This window comes from Lotus japonicus, chromosome 3 (genome assembly GCF_012489685.1).
Source record: "Lotus japonicus ecotype B-129 chromosome 3, LjGifu_v1.2".
Taxonomy (NCBI): domain Eukaryota; kingdom Viridiplantae; phylum Streptophyta; class Magnoliopsida; order Fabales; family Fabaceae; genus Lotus; species Lotus japonicus.
The window spans coordinates 81,949,695-81,972,652 of NC_080043.1; the positions used below are offsets into that span (position 1 = coordinate 81,949,695).

The 22,958-nt window shown below is 34.6% G+C and overlaps 3 protein-coding genes across 3 annotated transcripts; 1 reads left to right on the plus strand and 2 right to left on the minus strand.

Annotated features, from left to right (window-relative positions):
• The first annotated feature begins 5,958 nt into the window (after window positions 1–5,958).
• LOC130746458 (E3 ubiquitin-protein ligase SPL2) lies at window positions 5,959–10,707 on the plus strand. Its single transcript, XM_057599086.1, has 6 exons — window positions 5,959–6,396; window positions 7,038–7,139; window positions 8,498–8,668; window positions 8,874–8,995; window positions 9,415–9,534; window positions 9,779–10,707. The coding sequence occupies exons 1-6, from the start codon at window positions 6,055–6,057 to the stop codon at window positions 10,062–10,064; spliced, it is 1,143 nt and encodes a 380-aa protein (XP_057455069.1). The 5' UTR covers window positions 5,959–6,054; the 3' UTR covers window positions 10,065–10,707.
• Window positions 10,708–11,107: 400 nt separating this feature from the next.
• On the minus strand, window positions 11,108–13,183 carry LOC130746457 (protein NODULATION SIGNALING PATHWAY 1). The gene has a single exon (XM_057599085.1). It carries the CDS (start codon window positions 13,076–13,078, stop codon window positions 11,450–11,452), a length of 1,629 nt encoding a protein of 542 aa, XP_057455068.1. The 5' UTR covers window positions 13,079–13,183; the 3' UTR covers window positions 11,108–11,449.
• A 3,116-nt stretch (window positions 13,184–16,299) lies between these two features.
• On the minus strand, window positions 16,300–17,843 carry LOC130742807 (mitochondrial intermembrane space import and assembly protein 40 homolog). Its single transcript, XM_057594907.1, has 4 exons — window positions 17,644–17,843; window positions 17,509–17,540; window positions 17,304–17,429; window positions 16,300–16,792 (listed from the first exon to the last, which is right to left on the minus strand). The coding sequence occupies exons 1-4, from the start codon at window positions 17,732–17,734 to the stop codon at window positions 16,613–16,615; spliced, it is 429 nt and encodes a 142-aa protein (XP_057450890.1). The 5' UTR covers window positions 17,735–17,843; the 3' UTR covers window positions 16,300–16,612.
• Between the last annotated feature and the right edge of the window lie 5,115 nt (window positions 17,844–22,958).

A 22,958-nucleotide genomic window follows, 5' to 3' on the forward strand; every position in this document is an offset into this window, starting at 1 on the left:
AAAGACTTGAATTGTACTGATACTAGCCCTGAGTTTAAGAATTTGTTTAACACTAACATCAACGCATCACTTTCAAGAAACTGATCAAAATAAGTCACTGATAAATAAGCTGTCTAATTAGATATTTAGATCATCATTCTAAACAAAGTCCCCCAGCAATTTCCATAGAATTTATATACAAAATCCAGAACTTTGGTTAATTAATTTCCAAACTTGCTAGTTGCTACTACCTAACTGCTAAACCCTTGTTAAGTAGATCATCCTTCTAAACATATCCCCCTTAGCAGAATTCAGACCATTTTAGGAAGAGTTTGCCATTAATTAATCGAATTCTATCATTTAACATTTACAATTTCAAAGTATTTCCATCTTATCTTATTGGTTAGAGGAGCAATGGTGCTAAGTGCAAATAACACCATTTCAAAATCGTTCCCAATGTGAATAAAGAGAACCATATCACCTTCAATCATTCCCTCTTCTCCACTATACAAGAAAGCTCATTCTTAACATTATAAAAAACTCCTAATGTGTTAATCATCGTAGATGAAAATCCACCTCTAATTCTAATCTAGACCAAAAAAAATGTAACTCCATGTCTCCATCTGACCTATTTCCTACCATTAGAAACGGATACATATCTTATACTAGGCAACATATCCTAATTTAGTTTCAATTCATTCATAAATGTGAAAACAATTCCCCCAAATTATGTCAATATATTCAAGGCTTAATACATCAGAAGGCCCCTGAAATTGTAAAGGGAATCAATTCCAGGGCCTGAAAATTTTTCGCATCAAATTGGGTCCCTAATAAAAAAAATTTAATTCAATTAAGGACAAAGTGTGTTTGATGCTGAAGTGTAGCCTACTCAGCTTTTCCACGTGGCATTTTATTTTTTTTTAATTGAAAAATTCCAAAACTTAATTTATGTGGCTTTTATCTTTTTCTTTAATTAGAAACTAATGTTATTCATTTATTTTTAATTCCATCTCATTTCAATAAAAATAAAACTTATTCTAATTAAATCTTAAAACTAAACCTAACTAACCTAATCTGGAAGGGGAAAAAGCTGCAAGAGACGGAAGAAGAACGCAGAAGAGAAGGAAGAAGGGAAGGAGAGTAATCTCGCCACCACCGCCGCTAGCTTCTACCTCGACATCAACGCCTCCTCCTCTGATCTCCACCACCACGGCTGGCCTCTGCCTCGACCTCAGCCTGGAGCAAGATTATTGATTTTGGGTTTCGATTCCATTGTTCCAAACTCTTCTCCTCTTCTCTTTCTCCTTCTCTCTCTTACTGTGTTCGCTTTCTATCTCTAGGGAAAAGCTTCATCGTCGTCGCAACCATGGAGATCTGAGATGGGGTTTTGGGGTTCTATGGGGATTGTTGGTGATTGGGGGTGGTGGCTTTGTGTGGGTGGGGTTGGGGGTGGTGTGACAGTGTTGTTTGAAGATTTGAGTTTTTCTTTGCAAATTTGGGTTGGGTTTTTTTTTTGATTATGATGTGTTGAAGATGATGTTGGTGGAAGCTTTAGAAGCTTTGAGGTGGTATTTAGCTACTGTACGACAACTTCCCCACTCTATTGGATCAGAAGTGCAGAAGGTAGTTGTAAATGATTTTGTAGAAGCAAGACAAACATATAAGAGCTTAACTCTCCAAGATTTAAGCAGATTGTTAACTATGGGTCGCCTCATGTCCTTAAGCTTTGGCAAATGGAATAAACATTAGTCAAGCTATGATGTTAAGTATGAGAGATATGAACCCAAGTAAGATGGGTTCAAGTGTAGAGTCTTTGTCTCATAGTTTCGTTACCCTTCTTCAATCCTTCGCCGCAAACAGAATCTGGGTTCGATCCAGATTTATGAGGTGTGGAACGTCTGGGTTCTCTTGGTTTGATTTTGGGTTCTTTTGGTTTGATTCTGGGTTTGGTGGTATTTGCAGGTGGGGTTTGGAGCTTAATTAGGGCTGAGATGAGTTAATTAAGGCTTAATTGGAGCTGGGATGATTTAATTAGGAATTGATAATGATTTTCAATTAATCATAACATGTGGCATTATTCAGATTTAAAAAAAATAAAAAAGCCACGTGGAAAAGGTGAGAGTGAAAAAATTAAGACACATCATCGGCTGACCTACTTTGTCCTTAATTAGATTAAAAAATAAATTAAAAGGACCCAATTTGATGCGAAAATTTTACAGGGACCAAAACTGATTCCCTTTACAATTTCAGGGGCCAATTGACCCTTTAAGCCTATATTCAAATAACTATACTTGGAAAAATTCACATATATAATTATATGTAGACACTAGACACCCAAACACAATCAAACACAATCAAACATCATATCAACTCAAGTTAACAGCTCAATAAACCACCATTCAATCAAACTGTATGCGAAAAAAAAATGATTTTGAAAATAAAACCTAGGGTAAGATGAAAAAGGGTGTCGAAGATTTTTTGAAAAAAATGTCTAAGCGGGAAATGTACCCTACGTACCCTATTGCTGGTTATCTCCTTCACAGTCACACCTATTCTGGGACCAGAAGAAGTGATGTGGTTATGGAATAGAACCAATAGCTAAGATGCAGTAAAAAAAAATCAGCAGTAAAGAAGAAAGGAGACAAGATAAAAAAGTTTTACCAGGTGAATACACTGTACTGAGAAACCGCAGGGAGACAAAGAAAAAGAGGGAAGAGGTTAGTGAGATCAGACAAAGGGTGAAATTGGGGGGCCGGAACACATACTTTTTTTTTTTTTTTTTTTGAAATAGCCGGAACACATACTTGAAGCTGTTTATTAGGGCATAATAGGGAGGGAGTTGGGTTTGGAGCCCCACCCCTTAGGCTTTGCACCCCACTAAAACAGATACGGAATTTAAATTTCCATATCAATACGGAAAATAAAATTCCGTATCTATTTTAGTATATAATGAATGGTTGAAAATGTGACACGCATACTTAAATACAGTACGGAATTTTAAGTTCCGTATTCAATATGGAGAATACGGAACTTTAAATTCCGTATTTGATAAAGTGGGGTGCCAAGCCCCATAAGTGGGGTGCCAAACCCAACTCCCGGCATAATACAGTCAAAGGAAGAGTCAAAATTTAAAAACATATAAATACATGAATTTAATTTATATGCAAAATATTTTACATGCATCCATTCATTTTTTATTGTGATTTTTTTAGATTCAAATTAATATGATTGATTGATGAATTCTAATTTAATGACTGTGTAATTTTTTTTTAAATATCAATACATAGTAATTAATCTCAATAAATCTGCTTAACATTTTCTGATGTATCAAAAAAAATTGCTTAAAGTTCTTCCAATGCAGCAAAAAAAAATTGCTTAAAATTTTAATAGAACTAAAATAAAGACTCAAATTTGGAAAAAAAAAACTGAAAAAAATACATTGAAGTAGAAGAAATAAAAACATAACCAAACTTAAAACTAAGAACACCTATAAAAAGAGAGGAGTAAACAGTCATTTTGGTCCTTGACTGTGTTCACTTGAGACGGAGTGGTCCTCATATTTTCAAAATGGTCGTTTTTCATCCCTCAATGTGTCGCCGTCGGTCAAGTTAGTCCTTGGTTCAGTTTTCCGTTAGTTCATGTCACGGAAAATGCCAATTGTCACTATTTTTGCCACATTGGCTTGACAGGTCATCAATGAACCACATCTTATTATGTCAATTTAGTCCCCTCAAAAAAAAATTAATAAAAACTCTGAATTTATTAATTCAAATTACAAAAAATACCTAATCATCTTCAACCTCATCTTCATCTCCATCTGCAATCTCACCTCTTTTTCTATCATTTCCAAAAAACAAAACACAAAATCCCCAAATCTTCATCTCCATGAAAATAAACTAAACTAGATCAGCAAAATTAAAAACAAAAAATTGTGTCCAAATCTCATAAACTCACGAATGCAATGTTTGCCCCAAGTTTTTTTCTTATTAAGCCAATATGTATATATGAAAAAAATAAGCATAAGAAGTGCAAATAAAGATTCCAGTACAGACTCAAGGAAAAAGAAAGAAAAAGAAACACTACTCTCTGCCTCTTCTTTTCTTTTACTCTCTCTTTGCAACCGTAACCTCTTCCATGTCTGTGTAATGTGTTTGTTTCTGAGATCTGGTAACTGTTAGCTTTTGAAACCTCGCAAGCTTTATTTTTTTGGCTTCACTCTCAAACTCGTCCTCACCACCCACTGTCACTGGTAAATAGGTGAAAATCGTGAATCTGGAAATGGAAATCGAAAATCCTAGTGCTAGAGAATCGATTCGTACATGTATCGGTTCATGCCGCTTTGCTTGAGATCGACGACTTGGTCAATGATTTCGGGGAGATCTGAGGAAGAGTCAGAGGATGGCGTTTGGGCTGATGGATTTCGCCATTGGAGGAGAGAAAGGGAGAGGAATTAGGGTTTTGTTTAGGGAAGAAAGGGGGAAGTGGGAGAGAGTGAGGGTTTTGCACGCAGGGTGAGGGTTTCTGGGTTCTTCCTTAGTTTTTCTTGGGTTTTCTCTTTTTCTCTTGAAGTTTTGTGTATCTGGTTTCTGTATTTTCAATGTTGAAAGTGCTAGAAATTTCAAGAGGATGAGTGAAAGATTTGTTTCTGGGTTCTTGTTTTGAAGGATGAAGATGATGAAAGGTTGTTGAAGATGAGGATGAATAAATGTGATTTTCTGGGTTTTTATTTTTATTTTTCTTACCCATTTTATTGTTGAAGATGATAATGAAAGGTTGTTGAATTTAATTATGTATTCATGTTCATTAGAATTGGAATGGGCGTCTGGAATGAGATGATTTTTTTGTAAGTGGAAAGTTTTTTTTTTAATTTTCTGAGTGGACTAAATTGACATAATAAGATGTGGGTCATTGATGACGTGTCAAGCCAATGTGACAAAAATGGTGACATTTGGCATTTTCCGTCTCAGGGACTAACGGAAAACTGAACCAAGGACTAACTTGACCGACGGCGACACATTGAAGGATGAAAAACGACCATTTTAAAAGTATGAGTACCACTTCGTCTCAAGTGAACACAATCAAGGACCAAAATGGCTGTTTAGAGAGGGAGAGAGGGCTAAGCGTCATATTACTCATATAGAAAAGAAAAACATGTAAGAGAGTAACTCAGAGTAGTGCGATAAAACTTTCAAATGGTAGTAGTGTGAAATTAAAACATAATATTGATCACTTAAAGAAACAATTTATGCAGAGTAGAGAAGTAGTTTGAAAAGTAAAATCTTCACCCTAGAAATTAAAAACCCTGCTTGGTGAACGTGTAAAGAGCCATATTGGAGTCATGTAAGAAATAGAAAACATATAAGATGTGTTTAGGGGACCATAAAACGTAAGGAACATAATGTTTCCAAAATGATTAAGAACTCGGGCACCTATGTTTCAGGCAGTTTTAGGACTAAATAAACATTTTTTTTTGTTATTCTTCACTCTTTTCACTTTGGGCAGTATATCATCCACCGGTGGTCAATGAATCACCATTGGTTATGTTTAGGAAGATAAAAAAAACTCACAAAATGTGCATGGAAGGGAGTTGAGTCTTTGTTATGCCAATTGTTTCCTTCATTAACCTTTTTCTTTTGGTTTAACAACATATATCTTTTTTGAGGCAACCTCATTCAACCAAAGTGTGGTTAAGGTCAAATATTCTTCTAAGAACGCGTGTCATAAAGATCAAACTTTCGATTTTAGAAAGTCAAACAAACACTTTTAACTACTGCAACCGACACTCATTCGGTGTCTACTGCCCACCATTAACTTCATGAATTTATATCTAATTATCATTATATATTTTAGGATAAAAAACCTTATTCAACTAAAAAAAAATCCTTTCCCTCCTCTAATCTCATCAATCATCATACCAAACATTGTATAAAATTTATTTAGTGTCTAATTTATTTATTTCTCTCATAAACCAAACAAAAAGCTATAAACGACAATGTGGTTGTCATTTGTGAAGTTCCTTCAAGCTTCACAACTAACAAGAGATGGTTACGAAGAGCGCGAAGGAATGAACGAACAATGTCTTCACAAGAGCAAGCACTAGTCTCCCTTCTCTCCCAACTAGCCCTATCCTTCGACGGCGCCGTTTTGGGTTTAGCCATAGCCTACGCCGCCGTCCGCACCATCGTCAAATTCACCGCCACCTCCGCCGCCCTTCGCAAGATCAACCACGCCCCTTCCCTCTCCGTCTCCGACCTCCGCTCGCTCCTCACCGACGACGACGATGGCAAAATCGTTATTGTCCGCGGCACCGTTGACGCCAAGGCCGCCGTCGACGGCAGCTGGAAAACCTTCCGCCCCGGCGTCTTGGTTTCACGTGAGACCGGTGACAGAGGTGTCATCCTTCAAAGAACTGAAACGGTAACTGTTCTTCAACTTGTTCGTCTTGGTTTGGCTCACAATTGTTGAGATTATCGTGCGATTGAACACAGGGAGGGTTTTTCGGGGTTCATAATTCACCATTTTTGTGGTTTGGTTGGAAATTTTGGGATTGTGTTTTAACACTATTTAGGTTTTAGGGTTTAATGTGTTAAGTGGAAAATTGGAAATTGTGGAATGAAAATCATTTTACACTTGATTCAAAATAATTGGAAAGTAAACCAGAAACTGTTTTAACCCTGCTCCACAACTTTGGTTAAAATTAATTTTCAGTTAGCTCACCCTATGCCTCATTGATTGATTTCGCTTTTCGCTGGATACAGTATAATGGCTAATGATACTTCACTGGTCTGAGCTTGTTTGTTTTGTTTTAGTACTAATCTTCTATGATGGAGTGGGAGAAAATGGGTAGGTAATGAACACTAAAGATATTTGTAATTTGAATAATTAATCTTGTTTAATTGTTTAAATGATATTTGGCCATCCGTTAGGCATTATGGTTTTCATGTCTTAGACACGTAAATTTTTTATTGTCGTTTGAATTTGATTCCGACTCAAATGTCATGCTATCTAATTGTGATTTACAAGAATAATGTTTTAATTTTCTTTTTATTGTTATGAAGTGTATATACAATGAATGGAAGGGCTTGTTTGGGTGGACTTCTGATCTTCGAGCCATTGTTACAAGATCGTGGAGACAGCAAGAGTCTACATCCTTAAGAAAGGTACTCCCTAACTTTGGTACATATTGGGTATAATCTTATCAAGGTGTTTGAGTTTGATGGGATAAAATTTGATGTTTTGAGTAGTGTAAAAGTCACCATACTTTACAACAATGAGGAAGTTTCTGTCTCATCCTGTGCAGTACATGTGGGGGCATGCTCGGATATCCCTATTATATTTGTTTACATCCATAATTAATCGATGGTTTAAATAATATATAACTTGCAATCCCTTGTTGCATAAATTGGTGCACCATGGGTATTCTTCAGCTGAGGGTAGCCAAGGTCAGTAAAATCAACCAAATTTTTTTAGAAGGATCTGATCTCAGTTGTAATGGTTAGAGGGTGAGCTGATACAAAGTAATGTTATTTTTATGACTCCAAATCTTAATCAGATAATGGAGAAAATTTTGAAGTACTGAAATCACTTCTAATAGTTCGTCTGATACTCTAAAATGTTCTAAGGTATAATGAATATTATGAAATATTTTTAACATATTTTAATCCTCCCCTCAAAATAATACATACTAAGCTTAAATTTGTTATAAATTTAAAAATTAAAATACAAGAAGATAAACTCAAAGGTAGAAATATGATGTAATGGCAAACAACAACGCTTAGGATTGGAGATGTAACATTATCATTCTCAAAATAACCAGGGCTAGTGTAAGTCACAGTCAATATTCCGTCAAAATAATCATCTATGGGAAGAAAGACCACCATTGGGACAATTGTAAATGGATTGTTGGATGATCAATTTGCTGGAAAATCTAAATATAGAGATGTAACATTATCATTTTCACCCTCCCCCTCATTGCCATGCTGGCATTGAAGAACCAATAATAATAATATAATGCCAAAAGGGAAGAGTGCAAAAGTAGAGATTTATTAAGAACCTGAATGGGGGGGGGGGGGGGACAAACACTCTACCCCGCAAAAAAAGTTGAGAAAAAGCTGGACTAGACCTGAAAACACAAAGGATAGGCTAGGAGATGATCATACTGAGAACACAACCAAAATCCTTTGGAGGGCGTGGACCAAGATGGCAATATTGGATGTGTAACAAGAGGGAGCAGGCCACAAAGGAAGACACCACTTTGATATCTTGTTAAATTAAAGGGATCTAACTCTGAGTAATAATATTCAATATTGATCTATGATGTATAGTGATGAGTTAGAAAATACAAAATTGTAAGTCCTATTTATACTTGTAAGAAACTTCTAACTGTAATCAATTAACGAAACAAATTGTGATATATTGAAACTACTCCTGAAAAGTCCTTTAAGATACACTAGAATATTCTAAGATACAATAATGGCAATTTTTTTTTCTTGATATTCTAATTATATTCTTAATCTAGGTGCCTTTTGTTCTCATTGATGTTGGCCGGCAGCCATATCCCGAGTATGTGGTTGTCAACTTGGATGGCTCAAGACACCCATTACCTCTGATAACAGTTTATCATAAATTGCAACCCATAAGTCCGTCTCCTTATTCATTCTTACAGGCACTCTTTGGGCATGAGTATCCGGTAAGTTAATATTCCCTATTCTTTTTTGCAACAATATGGACTTATGTTCAAACTCTATACCTGTGCTATTTTACTCATCATTCTTTTTGGAGTTTCTTCTTTCTGGCCCTGTCTCTTGTGAGATTGTTACTTAAATGTTTACATATGAAATGATTTTGATTTTTGACATTATGAAATGTTTACATAGGATGTTTCCTTTCTGCAGGTTGGACTACTAGATGAAGAGAAAATTCTTCCCTTGGGGAAGGATATCAGTGCTGTAGGCCTTTGCAATTTAAGAAATGGAATTGCTGAAATTAAGTCATGCAAAGATCTACCATATTTTCTGTAACTTCCTACTCCTTGAAATAAGCTATTATATTGTTGATTTAAGGTTTAGGGTGTAGTAGTCGGGATTTGTTTCATTTTAAGGTAGCTTAATGTTGTTGCTTTTTAATATTGTAGTGATTCTGTCCTATTTTTTTTTAACTATTTGATTTATTTCTATACCGACACTGGTGACCATGAAAGGTGGGTTGGGACTCATCAATGTGAGGTTTAGGTTTACATTGCACATATTGTCAATAAGTAAAGGTACTTCCTTTGAAGTATCAATTGCTTTTGATAAAGGATCCTGTTTCAAGTCTATTACTTTTTTGTCCATAAGACTAATACTGAATAATTGATGCTTTTTTCTTTCTTTCTCCTAGTTACAGATTTGAGTGCGTAGAGCTATGTAAACATTAACTAATTCATGTTTTTTGTAGGTCTGACTTGGATAAAGATCAGATGATAGTAGATCTTTCCTTCAAAACAAAAATACTATTTTGGAGTGGTATTGTTCTTGGTTCAATGTCAGTTGGGGTCCTTAGCTATGCAGTTGTGAGGTATATTGTTTTTCCTGACCAGTGTTTTTATTCTTATTGTTTATACATGATGCTTTGGATTTTGTTAATCATGCTGGCTTTAGATTTTGTTTGAATTTGAGAATATGAAATTGAAATACGTTGGGTTTCTTGGTTTGATAAACTTGGTCATGATGATCAAGGTTATAGAGATGATTTGAAAATATTGATAATTTTTGGTTATTAGAATTGTTTTGGAGATAATTAATCTTTCTTCCGTTGTCAGGAACTGGAATAAGTGGAAACAATGGAAGCAGCAAAGGCAGCTCCAGCAACAAAGGCAAACTGTCAGTGTTAATGTTGATCCTCATCTGGATGACGAGACTGAAGATGTTCCAGATGGACAGTTATGTGTTATATGCCTGATGAGGAGAAGGCGTTCTGTTTTCATTCCATGTGGGCATCTTGTATGTTGCCAAGGGTGTGCCATATCAGTTGAAGGTGAAGTGTCACCCAAGTGTCCTGTTTGTCGTCAGGAGATTCGGGATTCGGTCCGGATCTTTGAATCTTAAATAGATAGAGGCTGATTGTTCTGTTCACTGCAACAAGAGTCTCTCATGCCTGCTGATGAACAAAATGATGGTTTTGTTGTTGGTAGATCTGGCGTTCAAGGGAAAACCTGCCCTGCTCTTATTTTCAATGAACAAAAATTTATCAGGTGTACATATATTTGAATATGGCTTAAATAGATTGGTGGTAGTTAATTGGCAGCTCTCCCGGGAAAGTCATCTATAGGGAGGGACTGCCAGAGTTTTCCGAACAGGGTCTACTACACCTGTCAAAGACAAAAACAAAAAAAACAAAAAATTGGCAGCTCCTGTTCTCACTCTGTGCGGCTTTCCGGTGGAGGGGGGATTTAGTTCCTCTAAAATGGGTAGCTTGACAGAAAATTGAGGCATCTCAACCATTAACGGCAGAATCAATGGTGTAAAATTTAATAATCATAATTGGTTATGTACACGCATGTAATATCAACTGTTGATTTTTTCATTATTGGTTGAGATTCTTTAATTTTCCCTTAAGAGCTTACTTTACAGGAAACAAATCTTTTTTTGTACAACCTTGTAGGATTTCGAGTTCTCATAGTTGCATTGTACATATTTAATTTCAGCAGACACATATAGAATGAATCCTGAAATGGTCTTGTGTATGAAATCTTCCTTGTTGCTTGTACTTTACCTCCCAGCAGATACCTTTAATCGTAGACCCAAAAAGAGAAGGTATCTGTAATCTTACTAGTGCACTTGTAAATGCCACTTGAAAATTAAGCACATTTTTGGCATGGATATGCAGCTATGTAGTCAATCTGTGGTTTGTTGGTGCTAAATCTTAATTATTAAAAACATTGTGTAATTTAGTACTTAGACCTTATGGGAAAGATCTTGATGTTTAGTTCCAAGCAGGTATAGTGTTAGCACTAACTTATCGGTTATTCTCTTCATCACTCACCACTTTTGATCTTCAGTGCAATATTTATTTGCTTATCATTCAATTTTAGATCTTTATTCAACAAAAAGAAAAGAAAAAAAAAGATTTGTAACTGAAATGCAGCAGCTCCCGAACTCTGAATCAATTCAATCCTCTAAATGGCTGTCAATCATTACAAAACACACAATAGACAAAATAATTTCTTCCAAAGCCTATCTTACAAACAGTTTTTCAATCAAGATTTTGACACAAAATCAGTACATTGTGGTGAGATTTTGCAGTGGAAGAATTCAGGAACTCTGACTACTCATGCTATCTTTTTCTCTTGAACTTCTTGGTTGTTAATTAGCAATCCACAAACCCTCACTAGTGCTCTATAAACTTCCACTGATTGGCAAGTTATGGTTCCTCATGGTGGCACATGTAACTTCTGTACAGAACTCCCACCCCAAGCTATTGCTGTCATTGTTCAGCTTGTGCCACCCTGGTCATTCCCATCCAGCTTCCACAAAGAACAGAAAGAAACAGGTTGCCCCTTCCACCATAGTCCCACACTTGTGTTCTTTTCTTCAACTTTCATCTCCCAATTACTGTCATACTTCCTCAACAAAGCTCGACCTCCATCAACGGCATCCTCTCCGAACACTTCCCCTGCAAACCCTGCTTCTTTCATTCTTCCACACCATTTCTCTTTCTCTTCATTCATCTCCCGCTGGTTTGTCAGTGCTTTCGCAGCCTCACCTTCCATCACTCTCCTTTCATCACTCTCACGACCCTTGAACGCTGAGCTGGTTGAATCCAAGAACCTCCACAAGTACTCCACTCTCCGAGTGAACCCAGCCGCGAAGTTCCCACATCCACTGCAGCAACACTCTGTATTGTTCTCGCTTAGTATCACCCCTCTGGGCTCCATGTTCCTCAACACCTTCAGAAACTCACTCCTCTCGTCAGGGCTGTTATGATTCAAGTGATGCAGCCTGAACTGGGCACAGACAATTAAAATTTCATCCGGGGAGGCACTGATACTCTGAGCATTCAGTGTCTGTAATGAGTGATTTTCTATCCTGTTTATCTGCAAATTGATGTTTATGGACTGAGCATAACCAAGGAGCCTAGGATAGTAGTTATAACCAGGTGGAGCTTTTGAAAATGGGGTCTCCATGTTTTGGTCATTTTCAGCTGTAACCACCGTGAGGCGAACTACTGAAGGCGGTCCACCGGATCGACGACTCAAGGCATCGAGCAGAGTCGGCCATTGCACGCCATGTGAGACTCCAATGTCAAGGATGTGGAGGGTACGCGAAGTGATGTTCGCCTCTTCAGCAAGAACTTGCAGGATTGAAGCATTTGCTATGTTATTGGGAAAGGAAAACCAAGGACTAACCTCATAGAACTTCAGCAGTGACTTCTGGAAGAACCTTGGTTCTGTAGATGCAAAAGTTATAGTCCCTGAAGAGGTAGGTGATGAAGAAGAAGAGGATAAGTGGTGTGTCAGTGCTCGGAGACCATGAGCCGCGAGCCGGTGGTTAGGATCACCGGTAGGCGAGGCTAGCTCGTGGAGAACATATAAAAGATGCTGCACACGGTTCACGTTTCCGCCGGCTATGGCTGCAGCACAAGGGTTGAGCAATTGCTCTGCCCATCTACCTTCTTTGCTATTTCCACTGTTGCAGTTGCTTCCATTGGCCTTAGCTCCACCTTTCTTGTTTTTTCTAACTGCATCTCCATTCTCAGGTTCATTCATTGGACGGGTCTTGATTCTCTTGTTCTTGTTTTGTGGCGGTTTGAGGCTTGATTCATCAGTGGCATTTCGTTTCTTGGGCAAATCAGAAAGTGGTTGGTTGTTGTTAGAGCCACAAGGCTCAAGGGATGTTGTGCTGGTGGCACTAGTAGCAACTATAGTGGCGGTGGTGCTGTTTGTGGCATTAGGTGAAGAGCCAGTATTTGCATCAGTTTGGTACTGATCCCACAAGTGGTACTCTTGGATGTAACCAGAGTTGTTACATGGTTCATCTAAGAATGATGGGAAGAAAGAGACAGAACCTTCAAGCCAATCCAGTATGTGATCTGAAGTTGTTGAGTTTGGTTCCATGGTCATTGTTGTTGTAGTGAAAGAAACTGTTTGTGATATTTGAACAAGGATTGAAGGGTGTGAAGGGCTAAGTAGTAGTGTTTGATCATTGACCTTCAATTGATAGTGTTGGGGAAATTCACAAGTGGTGACAAATGAGGGAATTTTATAATTGTTCGTGTGCTGTTTGTTTGGATGATGTGATGTTTTATTCATGTTTTTATATGGTTTGGATCGGCAACTAGGGGACGCTGATGCCTCTTCTTTATGTTGGGTGGTTAACTTGTTCCTTTGTTTTATAATGAGATATAGAAATTGAGGATTGTCATCGGTTCTTTCAAAACTCTGGCCGGCACACACCATTTGACTAATTGACATTTCTTGAAAAGTTTGTATCTGGCTAGGCTTGTGCAACGTTTTGTGCTGTATTTTGTTGTTAATGGTTTTGTATTAGGGAGTCCTTCGGTACCTTTTTAAAATGAGAGAGTTAATCTTTCGGTTCATTATAAACATTTATTATAAGAAATCAAGATAAATTAAGCCCAAAGGATATGAAACCCTTTCACTTTTAGATGAGTACCAACGAAATGACATTGTAATATAATGAGTTATGACTAACTCTAACAAAAAATACTAAGAGATGATAATTGCATTCCAATTTATGATTCACTCATTAGTCATAGGCTCAATTTTGAAAGGTGATGATAATTGATAAACCTCCCGTTTATGATTCATTCATCAGTCATATATCAAGTCAATTTTGAGACTAAACACTTTGTATTTTTTTTTCTCAATTTCTTTTGTAATTTTAGAAATGGTTATAATTATTTGGAACTAATTGAAGTTTACATTTAATTCATGATTCAAGCTTCTTTTTTCCTAGCAGACTAATGTTTAAACTTTTTTTTTCTTGAAGTCATGAATGAATTAGCTATACCGGAGTAGGTGACATGATATGAATGAAAGGAGTACTAAAGACTTCATAATATAGGAAACTCAAAACTTTGGGTACTCTAGTAGTACAAAAGTGTCAGTACTTCCTATGTACAAAATTAGTCTTAACTGTCAATTCAAAATAAAAATAACTAACAATTCATAATTGTGTGACATGATATAAATGAAAAGAGTAATGAAGACTCCTTGGTACAAATGATCATGTTGGTGTTCTTGCAAGTCCTATTTTCATGCACAACTGTGCTTGAATCTGGATTGATTTCATTATTCACTATGTGGATAATCGTAGGTTTGATACTGTTATTCACTTATTTGTAGGTTCTGGCGTTGGAGAAATAATATGATCTTTGATGAACTTAAATGGAGAGTAGAGTATTTGAATGTGACACTACTTACTACAACTGTATCTGACTTTCAGAAGTTCCTGGGGGCTTCTTCAATTGTAGGAACAAGTCTTGTGTTGCACTGGACACCTCCGATGCAGGGGTATGTGGAGCTAAATGCAAATGACTGGTTTCATAAATACTCTAACTGCATTGGGTTAGCTAGCGGGTGTAATTCAGTTGAGTAATGTTGAATGGGTGGCTGATTTTTCTAGCTTTCTTATTGTATACGCGGCTGTCTTTTACGGCTAACAATAGTGACTAATTCTTTCATTGTAAATGTTTGCACCAATAGGCTACTAGCTAAATCCTAAATGAATATTAACTCGGTATTTCCCTAAAAAGACAATTTGGCGTAAATAACTAGAACCAACCACATGCCGTGTTACAAATAGTACTCTAAATTAAACTAGAGTATTCATTTAAAAAATAAAATAAGACAAACTGACAAAATTTTAACACAATGCACTTGAAAAAACAAAACAAACACTTAAAAATAACGTTAATTAATGTTAGTGTGCCCTTAGTACCCCATATACATGAACCCTGCACGAAACTCACTGACATAGTTTTCTCTTGCTGATATTTGTTGAGAAATCGATGGAGATTATAAGTAATCATATTTTTTGGTGTTACTTCAAAAGTGATATTAATAGATAAGTTCCGTGATATCACGAGAATTTTTGTTTTATGTAGTAACAGATAACATAAATATAAAATAATGAAAACAATGGTACACTTTCGTAGTTTCCCTATAAAAGAGGAAATAACTGTACATGTATACTTCCTTTTATTTATGTTAAAAAGAAATACTAGTTGCATACTTTATGCGACCTTCAATCTTATTTATATGTTAATTCAAAAAAAATCTTATTTCTATGTTTATTCAGATAAAAAAAAATACACAATTTAATAGGCACAATTTTCTTAGTTTTTCAAAATTTATATCTCATGATTTAACCTTTGAATTATTTAATAGTTGAGTCTTCTATTATACTTGAAAATTAATAGGTGAATACAAAAGTATAATTGAGAAAATAGTGATTGATATTTTGATAAATAGGACATTGACCGTAAAAAAAGGATATTGAAACTAGTACATGCCATTTATTATTGACATTTATCAGTTTCAATGACAAGAAAATTATTAAGGTGTATAAATATAAAATGAAAGTTTAAAATACATAGGTCGTATTGGCCTTTTGGGTAGATAAAGATAAAGATTAGAGTATTTTTAGGTCACAGTCATCTGCAAACGAACTGGTAAGCAACTAAACGCGTCCCTTCTTATAAGTTAGTATTAATCTTCTCGCTTACCTTTACAGATATCTTAACACGTTCCTTTAAGTTCATCTCATGATATCTCATATTTTATCCAATTATATTCTCCCAATTACTCAAACAAAACATGATATTATACAGATGATAGTCGACAACAATAATAGTTGTTCAGATCAGTATTATAAAATTTGGCCAGGTAACTGATTTGGCAAGGTATTGAGTTAATGAGTTATTAGTCGAATCAGAGGCGGATCTTAGTTAGGACTAGGGTAGCCATGGCTGTTGCCTCGACAGAGCCAATATCACCAAAGAATCAACCCCCCATTCTAATAAACAGCTTAATTTAGTGTATATGACAGTAAGTTCTTATCATACAAGAGCTTATTTATACATAAGCTAATTTGAGAAACTTGTGGAAATAAAATCAAAATAGCTTATTTAAGTGCTTATTCATAAGTTAATATGAGCAACTTATGAAAATAAGCTCAAAACAATTTTAGGTAGGGTCATAAACTATGTTCATAAGCTTATTCAAACACTTGCATAAGTGATCATGCTATAAGATAAACTCAAATAAACTCTTCTAAATGAGGCCTTAGTACAAGCATCACATATCATTACACCATCATCTAGATTGTAAATATGCATCCCTTTTTCTTCTAATGAATTTTCATGTGGTTCACTTATGGATTAAAGTCTATACAGCATTTTAATTCGTTCTAGTCTCAGACTAAACATCAATCATATGACATTTAGAGGCAGTTCTCTTCTTTCACCGCCATGCAGACATTGAATCAATATCAACATTCATAGACTACATACTAAAACTATGAACCTAGGATGTCAAATTATTGTGATAAAAGGTTTAAGCATTTGACGTGCAATCCCAAAACTGTGAGGAAAAAGAAATTTGCCTTGTTAAGGAGAAAGTTCAACTCTTCCTTTAAAGTTTGGACACTGAACTTTGAGATTCCTTAGACCAATTGGGAGGAAGTATTTTGTAATCTTGGACAGGCTCCGACTCTGTGCTTTCATCTTCGCCTAGAATGTCCTTCGAGAATGCATCTGGATTGGCCTTGATGCAGCTCTGCAGAGCAACAAATGGACTTACACAGTCCGAGCCCTACAAAATTGGAGTAAATTGCATATTTCAAACCTTGCCAGAACAATATAAAAGTTCCAATATCCATCAACAGAAGAGCCAGATTATGGCATTGATTCCAATAAGGAAACATAACCGTAATTGCTAAGCTGTTAAATCTGTTACCGTGCCATTTGATTCATAAAAAATAGGGAGAAAAAAAGAAAGAAAAAGAAAATGTTTTTAAAGACTTGTCAAGTTCTCTACCAGGAAACCGGAAAAACCAGTAGAAAGAATCTATGAGGTGCAACCAGTTTAAACTAAAGTAACATAACCAGTGCACTACTAGACTTGTAACCCTTTACAGTTCAATAACCTAACATCAAATTGGCTATTTGGAGTTGTCATCAATCACCTAACAGCAAAATCAGTTCACATCACACTTGTATTGGTACCTACCTCTTCTTACATGAAACAAAGACCCAAATTCAACCCAATTTCAGTGACAAAATAATAAAGTAAAAAGTATGAAATAAGACATTATTAGACAGACCTTTTCTTCACTGTTACTCTTGAGAAAACAGAGGAATGCTTCTGAGAATTGAGACCCACAGGGACCAGTTCGCAGGTCAGCAATACAAGGGCATTGGAGAGCTTTCTGAGCCATTGCCTCAACAGACTGAAAATTCCACAAAATTTTCAATTTCTCATTCACTCAACTTGCCAAGCTGATTAATAAAAAAATGAAGAAGACAAACCTCAGTGTCTTGGTTTCCATATGCTGCAGCCTCTGTAACAAAGGAAATAACAAACACAAGTTGAGCTAGACATTTACACAAACAGGTGGTGCGCATGATAAATGAAGCTAAACGAAATAAATGACTAGGACTAACCTGCAAGAACAGATTCAAGGGAAGCAGGGTGAGAAGAATTGGTTGTTGGGGTGGTTTGAGTGGGGATTTCTGCGCTTTCAGCTTGACCCATTTTCCTGAACCTTGTTCTTGTTGTTGTGCGATGATCAAGATTCAAACTTGTAAACCGAGTCCCTCTTTTTCTTAGATTCTTCTGCCAAACCTACACGGCTTCACTAACGAAAATATTTAATATAATAACTATAATTCTATAAATAGCATTAAAAATTTATCATGAGCAAATGACTACTAAATATTCATGAGATAAATCTTATTTGGGGAAATTTTATTTAGTAACTCATGGAGTATTAATGTATTATCGTATGAACTAGTATTTTTTACCCGCGCGTTGCACGGGGAATATGTTTATTGTATATAATACATCAATCAATTCATTGATTATTAAAATTATAATAAACAACAAATGAAATAGAAGAGTCAGAAATTATGAGTAAAGTGGACAGAAAGTCTTAAATTGAAAATTTTGTTGCATAGATTGAAATTCGTATCCCCGTATGATAGCTCAAGTGGTAGGAACTGTCCCTTTAAAAGGATAAGCAGTAGAAAATTGTGTACATCCCCAGAACAAATCTTTCTAGTGTTTTTACAGTGAAATTTTCTCTTGTGTTTGAAGCATGAATCAATACCTTGGTGTATACAAATTTGACATGCTAAAAACACTATTTGTTGAGATTCTTACCTGATGGAATTAAGAAACTAACAAAGATAATCATTCAATAAAATAACTCCATAACACAAATGAAATACCACAGACCTCGTGAAATCTCACATAATTTTGATGTATATTTACTCCTAAAATCATTAGAAAAACTATGAACAATGTACTTAAATCATATATGAAATGTTATTTTCTTATTATGTTTGACATTAAAGCATTTTCATGCTAAAATGTTTTTTCCCGTAGGAGCTTTTTGCCCTGTAATTTGAACAAAATAAAATAAAAATAGATTATATATGAATCTTCTAGCATCACCAAAAAATGCTAGAGCTGAAAGTATTATGATCCATATAAGTAAAAATTCCTGAACAATTATTTATAGACAAAAAGCCATCTGAAAATTTGTACACACCAATTAATAAGTAAAAGGACTAAAATTGTTTAAATATATATATATATGTGTGTGTGCAGCTTCCTCTTTCTTACACTCACATAAGAGCGATTCTAAGAGTTCTCTTCTATCTTAAGCACTACAATACACTATACGCAAAAGAAAATTTAGTCATCACAACGATTTTGGTTAGCAAACACTTGGGCTCAACTGCTGCCCTGGCTTATTCTTCAACAGTTTGGCATCACTTTAATGGAGTCTCAAGCCTCTGAGTCTGCAGTTTCATAAAACAAATTATAATTACAATAAAAACTGCAAAGTTAAATACTTCATCCTTAGGCAATGCAGGATATCAGATTTAAACTTACCCATGAGTACTTACTAATCATGTTTATAAACTCATTAAGGGAGACCAAGATTATCAAAAACAAAATTTTCATTGCTTGTTTTACATTTGATTTACCTATAAATTCAAAATTACCAATACCTGCAAAAAATCCAGCTCAATTATTTCCTTGGGCGTGATAAAGACTCACAAATATTCAAACTTCATATCCTTCTCCCTCTCGTTATCTGAAATGGTAGCTCGAATACCGTATGGATTCTACATCTGAAAACACTCAAAAGAAATTGTATTAACTGTAAGACTAACTATTTTTAACAACAAATGTGAGTGATTTATCCTGAAAGCTGCTAAATATTGTTCATTCCAACCACTCTATGTATAACAACTTATTTGTACTTTGTAGTACCTTTATTGGTCTTTGGAATAGGAATTGTAAACTCTACATAACTTCCACCAATCATTCTGCACTTCGCTTAATACCAATGCCTCCTGCAAAATTCCAAAAGTAAACTCCATTTAGTGGCGATTTTGGCTCGAGAGATCCAGAAATGATATAAAAGAGTATTTTCTTCATAATAGAATTAGTGAGATTTAGAAAATTGTTTGGTGTGAACTGAATTTCTAGAAAAGCATATAGTTGCCTTCATTGTATAGTCAAAGCATGCATCAACTTTCATGAGAGAACTGGAAGTAGAAAAGGTCAAGAGAAAATTGTGCTAAAATTTGCAGTAGAAAGGATTCGAAAGAAAGTCTAATGCTTAAAATAGAGGGCAATGAATAATTAATTTTGAATAAAAAGAATACCGACCTTTATAAAATTTTCTATTGGAGTGCTTAATGTCCATAATTTGTCATTCATTTCCTTTCTTCAGTTCTTTTCTTCCATACCTCCTGTTTTTCTTGTTGACATGTAAAGTCACACTACAAATAACCAATAACAACAACAACAAAGAAATAAGTTGATAGAGACAGCTAGTCAATGAAGTTTGAGAACGCCTCTGGTTCACCATTAAAGTAAATCCATTATAACTCCATTGATTAATAGTTTGGCTGATCATATTTTGAAGCTCTGACAAATTCGGTTTTGATTTTATGCTCAATAATTATTCAATCTTGTATTCAAATTTTGAATTGAATTGCAGATCACAGATATCTTGTTTGATATCAATACAATTCGCACAACAAATATGAAGTATAGAATATAAATAAAATACCTAATTTAAAGAGAAATTTAAGGGATAAATAAATTACATAATTTGAAGAGAAATTTAAGGATAAATTACCTAATTGGTGGGACGGGAGGCAGGTAATAGAACACGTGACTGACAACGACACTGAAGAACCATGGCGGCGACTCAGTGTGGCTGTGAGCAGCGGTGATGAGAATTTCAGGTGGAGAAAAGATGATTTAGGATGAGTGTTTGATGGGTATATATTTTTTTTTGAAGCCCAACGGAAGTACGTATATATTTTCCTTAGCCATAACTATAAGGATAGAAAATCATTCTAACAAATATATCAAAAGAGGATGATGAAAATAATCTAATTACTCAACCACATTTATGTCAAACACTTACACAATTATCAACTTACACAATTATCAACACCACATGAAGCAAGTTGCATACTCGAGTGATCTTCGTCATTTTTCCTCCATGTCAACCGCTTCACAGCAGAGGCACATAGGGGAGGAGATGCCTGATACAGTATTAGTAAGGAGTAATCTAGGTAAATCTTAGATAATTAAGACAAATCTTTTGAAATTTTAATATTTTATGAAAAAGTTTCTTACATTTAAAATTACCTTAAAAAAATCGGTTTCAAGATTTGTTATGGAAATAAATTTTAGGTGAAGAAAAAGTTTATTTTTAGAGTATTAATTAAATTAAATTTTTAGTTATTTATATTGAATTTTCGAATTTTTATTTAATTAAGGATTTTATGAGTTTTTATTGTGATTTGGTACTTTTTATTAATTAATTGTTTTGGTATTTTTATTGATTTTTTAGTTTTTTATTTAATCTAGGTAAATCTTAGATAATTAGGACAAATCTTTTAAAATTTTAATATTTTATGAAAAAGTTTCTCATATTTAAAATTACCTTTAAAAAATTGGATTCAAGATTTGTTATGGAAATAAATTTTAGGTGAAGAAAATTTTTTTTAGAGTATTAATTAAATTTTATGGTATATACACCCTATCAACTACAAAATTAAAGCCGGGTAAAGCTATAAGCTACTAAGAGAAACATGCATAACCTTGAATGCCTTCAACTGGGATAAAATGTGATCAGCTTCCATATTTGGTTTGAAAATTTTCTTCAAAATTACCTTTAAAAAATCGGTTTCAAGATTTGTTATGGAAATAAATTTTAGGTGAAGAAAAAGTTTATTTGTAGAGTATTAATTAAATTTGATGATATTTTTTTTGAATAAAAAAATATTGATGCTATAAATTTTTTTAAAAATCATATCTATTTGATTTAGAAAATAAAAAAATTTAAAATTTAAAATAAAAATAATAATGATGTTGTTAACTAAAAAATCAATATTTATTTTCCCATCATACAGCTTTTAAAACCAATCAAATATTAAATAGATTGTAAAAAATATTATATAGCTATATAAAAAATTGACACGTGAAATTTGCTATCTAATTTATTTATTTACTCTGAAAATAAATAATAAGATAAATTAGGATAAAATCATGAAATAAACAACATAAGTACTAATCAAATCTAAAATTTTAAAAGGTACTAAATAAATATAGATAAAAACTATCAAAATCTAGAAAATCACAATAAAAACTCATAAAATCCTGAATTAATTACAATCCGAAAACTCAATTAAAATACCATTAAAATTAATTAATACTCTAAAAATAAATCAAAAATAAAATCAAGAAATAAATAACCTAAATCCTAATCAAATCTAAAATTTAAAAATGTATTTTTTTATGAGAATTAACCTGAGAATGACACGTGAAATTTTTTTTATGAGAATTAACGTGAGAATGACACGTCACTAAATCAGCCTGATAAGAGTTCTTCTTTTCTAATATATATTGATTGATGTGCATTTTAACCGTGAAATACATTTCGAACTATGAAGGACTTATGCAACTGTAAAAAAAAATAGAAAAGGAGGACTTATGTAAGAATTTCCCTTTTTTTTTGAAAGGCATGTAAGAATTCCCTATAAATTCGAAAAATGCCCAAATTTAAGGGAGGTATGGGTGTCCCTCCTAGTTCAATAGGTAAGTTAGCTCAAGGGTAATTGAACTAACATTGACCCATAAAAAAAAATAATAAGCTTTTTATCTTTTAATACAAATTTGTCAGGAGGCTGTATGAGTTATTTTTATTCTATTTATTATTATAGATGAAGGATAGAAGATTAAGAAGGGTTTGAATTCTTGAAAGAGTTGAAGAAGAAGTAGTGCTAATAACAAAAAGAAGTGAGGATGATATTGATCAGACGAATCTGACCAAATCACTGAGAAGAATGTTGATTGAAGAGGAACGATTAAACTCCAGCGAAGAAGGGCAGTGGCAGTGAGACGTTGATCTTCACAGTGGTCCATTGTCCGTCGAGTCCGAGAGGGATCCATGTGATGGTACCCTGACCCTCAAGTTAGAACATGGGTTTAGGGACTTGGGAAATGAGATAGATAATGTGTACCTTATGTTCTTAAGCCTTAGCTTTCATAGAATTTGAGATTGTGCGGTTCGAGGTGGTCATGAGTGCTTAGTACATCCTTGAGTTATGTGCCTTTGTCCTGGTTGTTGGTCCATAGCTGCTTAGGTTGGCCGGCGAGGGTTGATCATCCTTGTAATTGATCGGGTAAGGAGATAGCGTGATCGACCCAGGGAGTGATTGGC

What these genes read in the sequence shown, in the direction of transcription:
- LOC130742807 (XM_057594907.1), bottom strand. Translation starts at nt 17,734, where the DNA reads ATGGGTCAAGCTGAAAGCGCAGAAATCCCCACTCAAACCACCCCAACA. An exon ending in CCTTGAATCTGTTCTTGCAG is followed by an intron (nt 17,541 to 17,643) that starts GTTAGTCCTAGT and finishes CCTTTGTTACAG; the next exon opens with AGGCTGCAGCATATGGAAAC. An exon ending in AGAGTAACAGTGAAGAAAAG is followed by an intron (nt 16,793 to 17,303) that starts GTCTGTCTAATA and finishes CCAATTTTGTAG; the next exon opens with GGCTCGGACTGTGTAAGTCC.
- LOC130746457 (XM_057599085.1), bottom strand. Translation starts at nt 13,078, where the DNA reads ATGACCATGGAACCAAACTCAACAACTTCAGATCACATACTGGATTGG.
- LOC130746458 (XM_057599086.1), top strand. Translation starts at nt 6,055, where the DNA reads ATGTCTTCACAAGAGCAAGCACTAGTCTCCCTTCTCTCCCAACTAGCC. An exon ending in TCTTTGGGCATGAGTATCCG is followed by an intron (nt 8,669 to 8,873) that starts GTAAGTTAATAT and finishes TCCTTTCTGCAG; the next exon opens with GTTGGACTACTAGATGAAGA. An exon ending in CTTAGCTATGCAGTTGTGAG is followed by an intron (nt 9,535 to 9,778) that starts GTATATTGTTTT and finishes TTCCGTTGTCAG; the next exon opens with GAACTGGAATAAGTGGAAAC.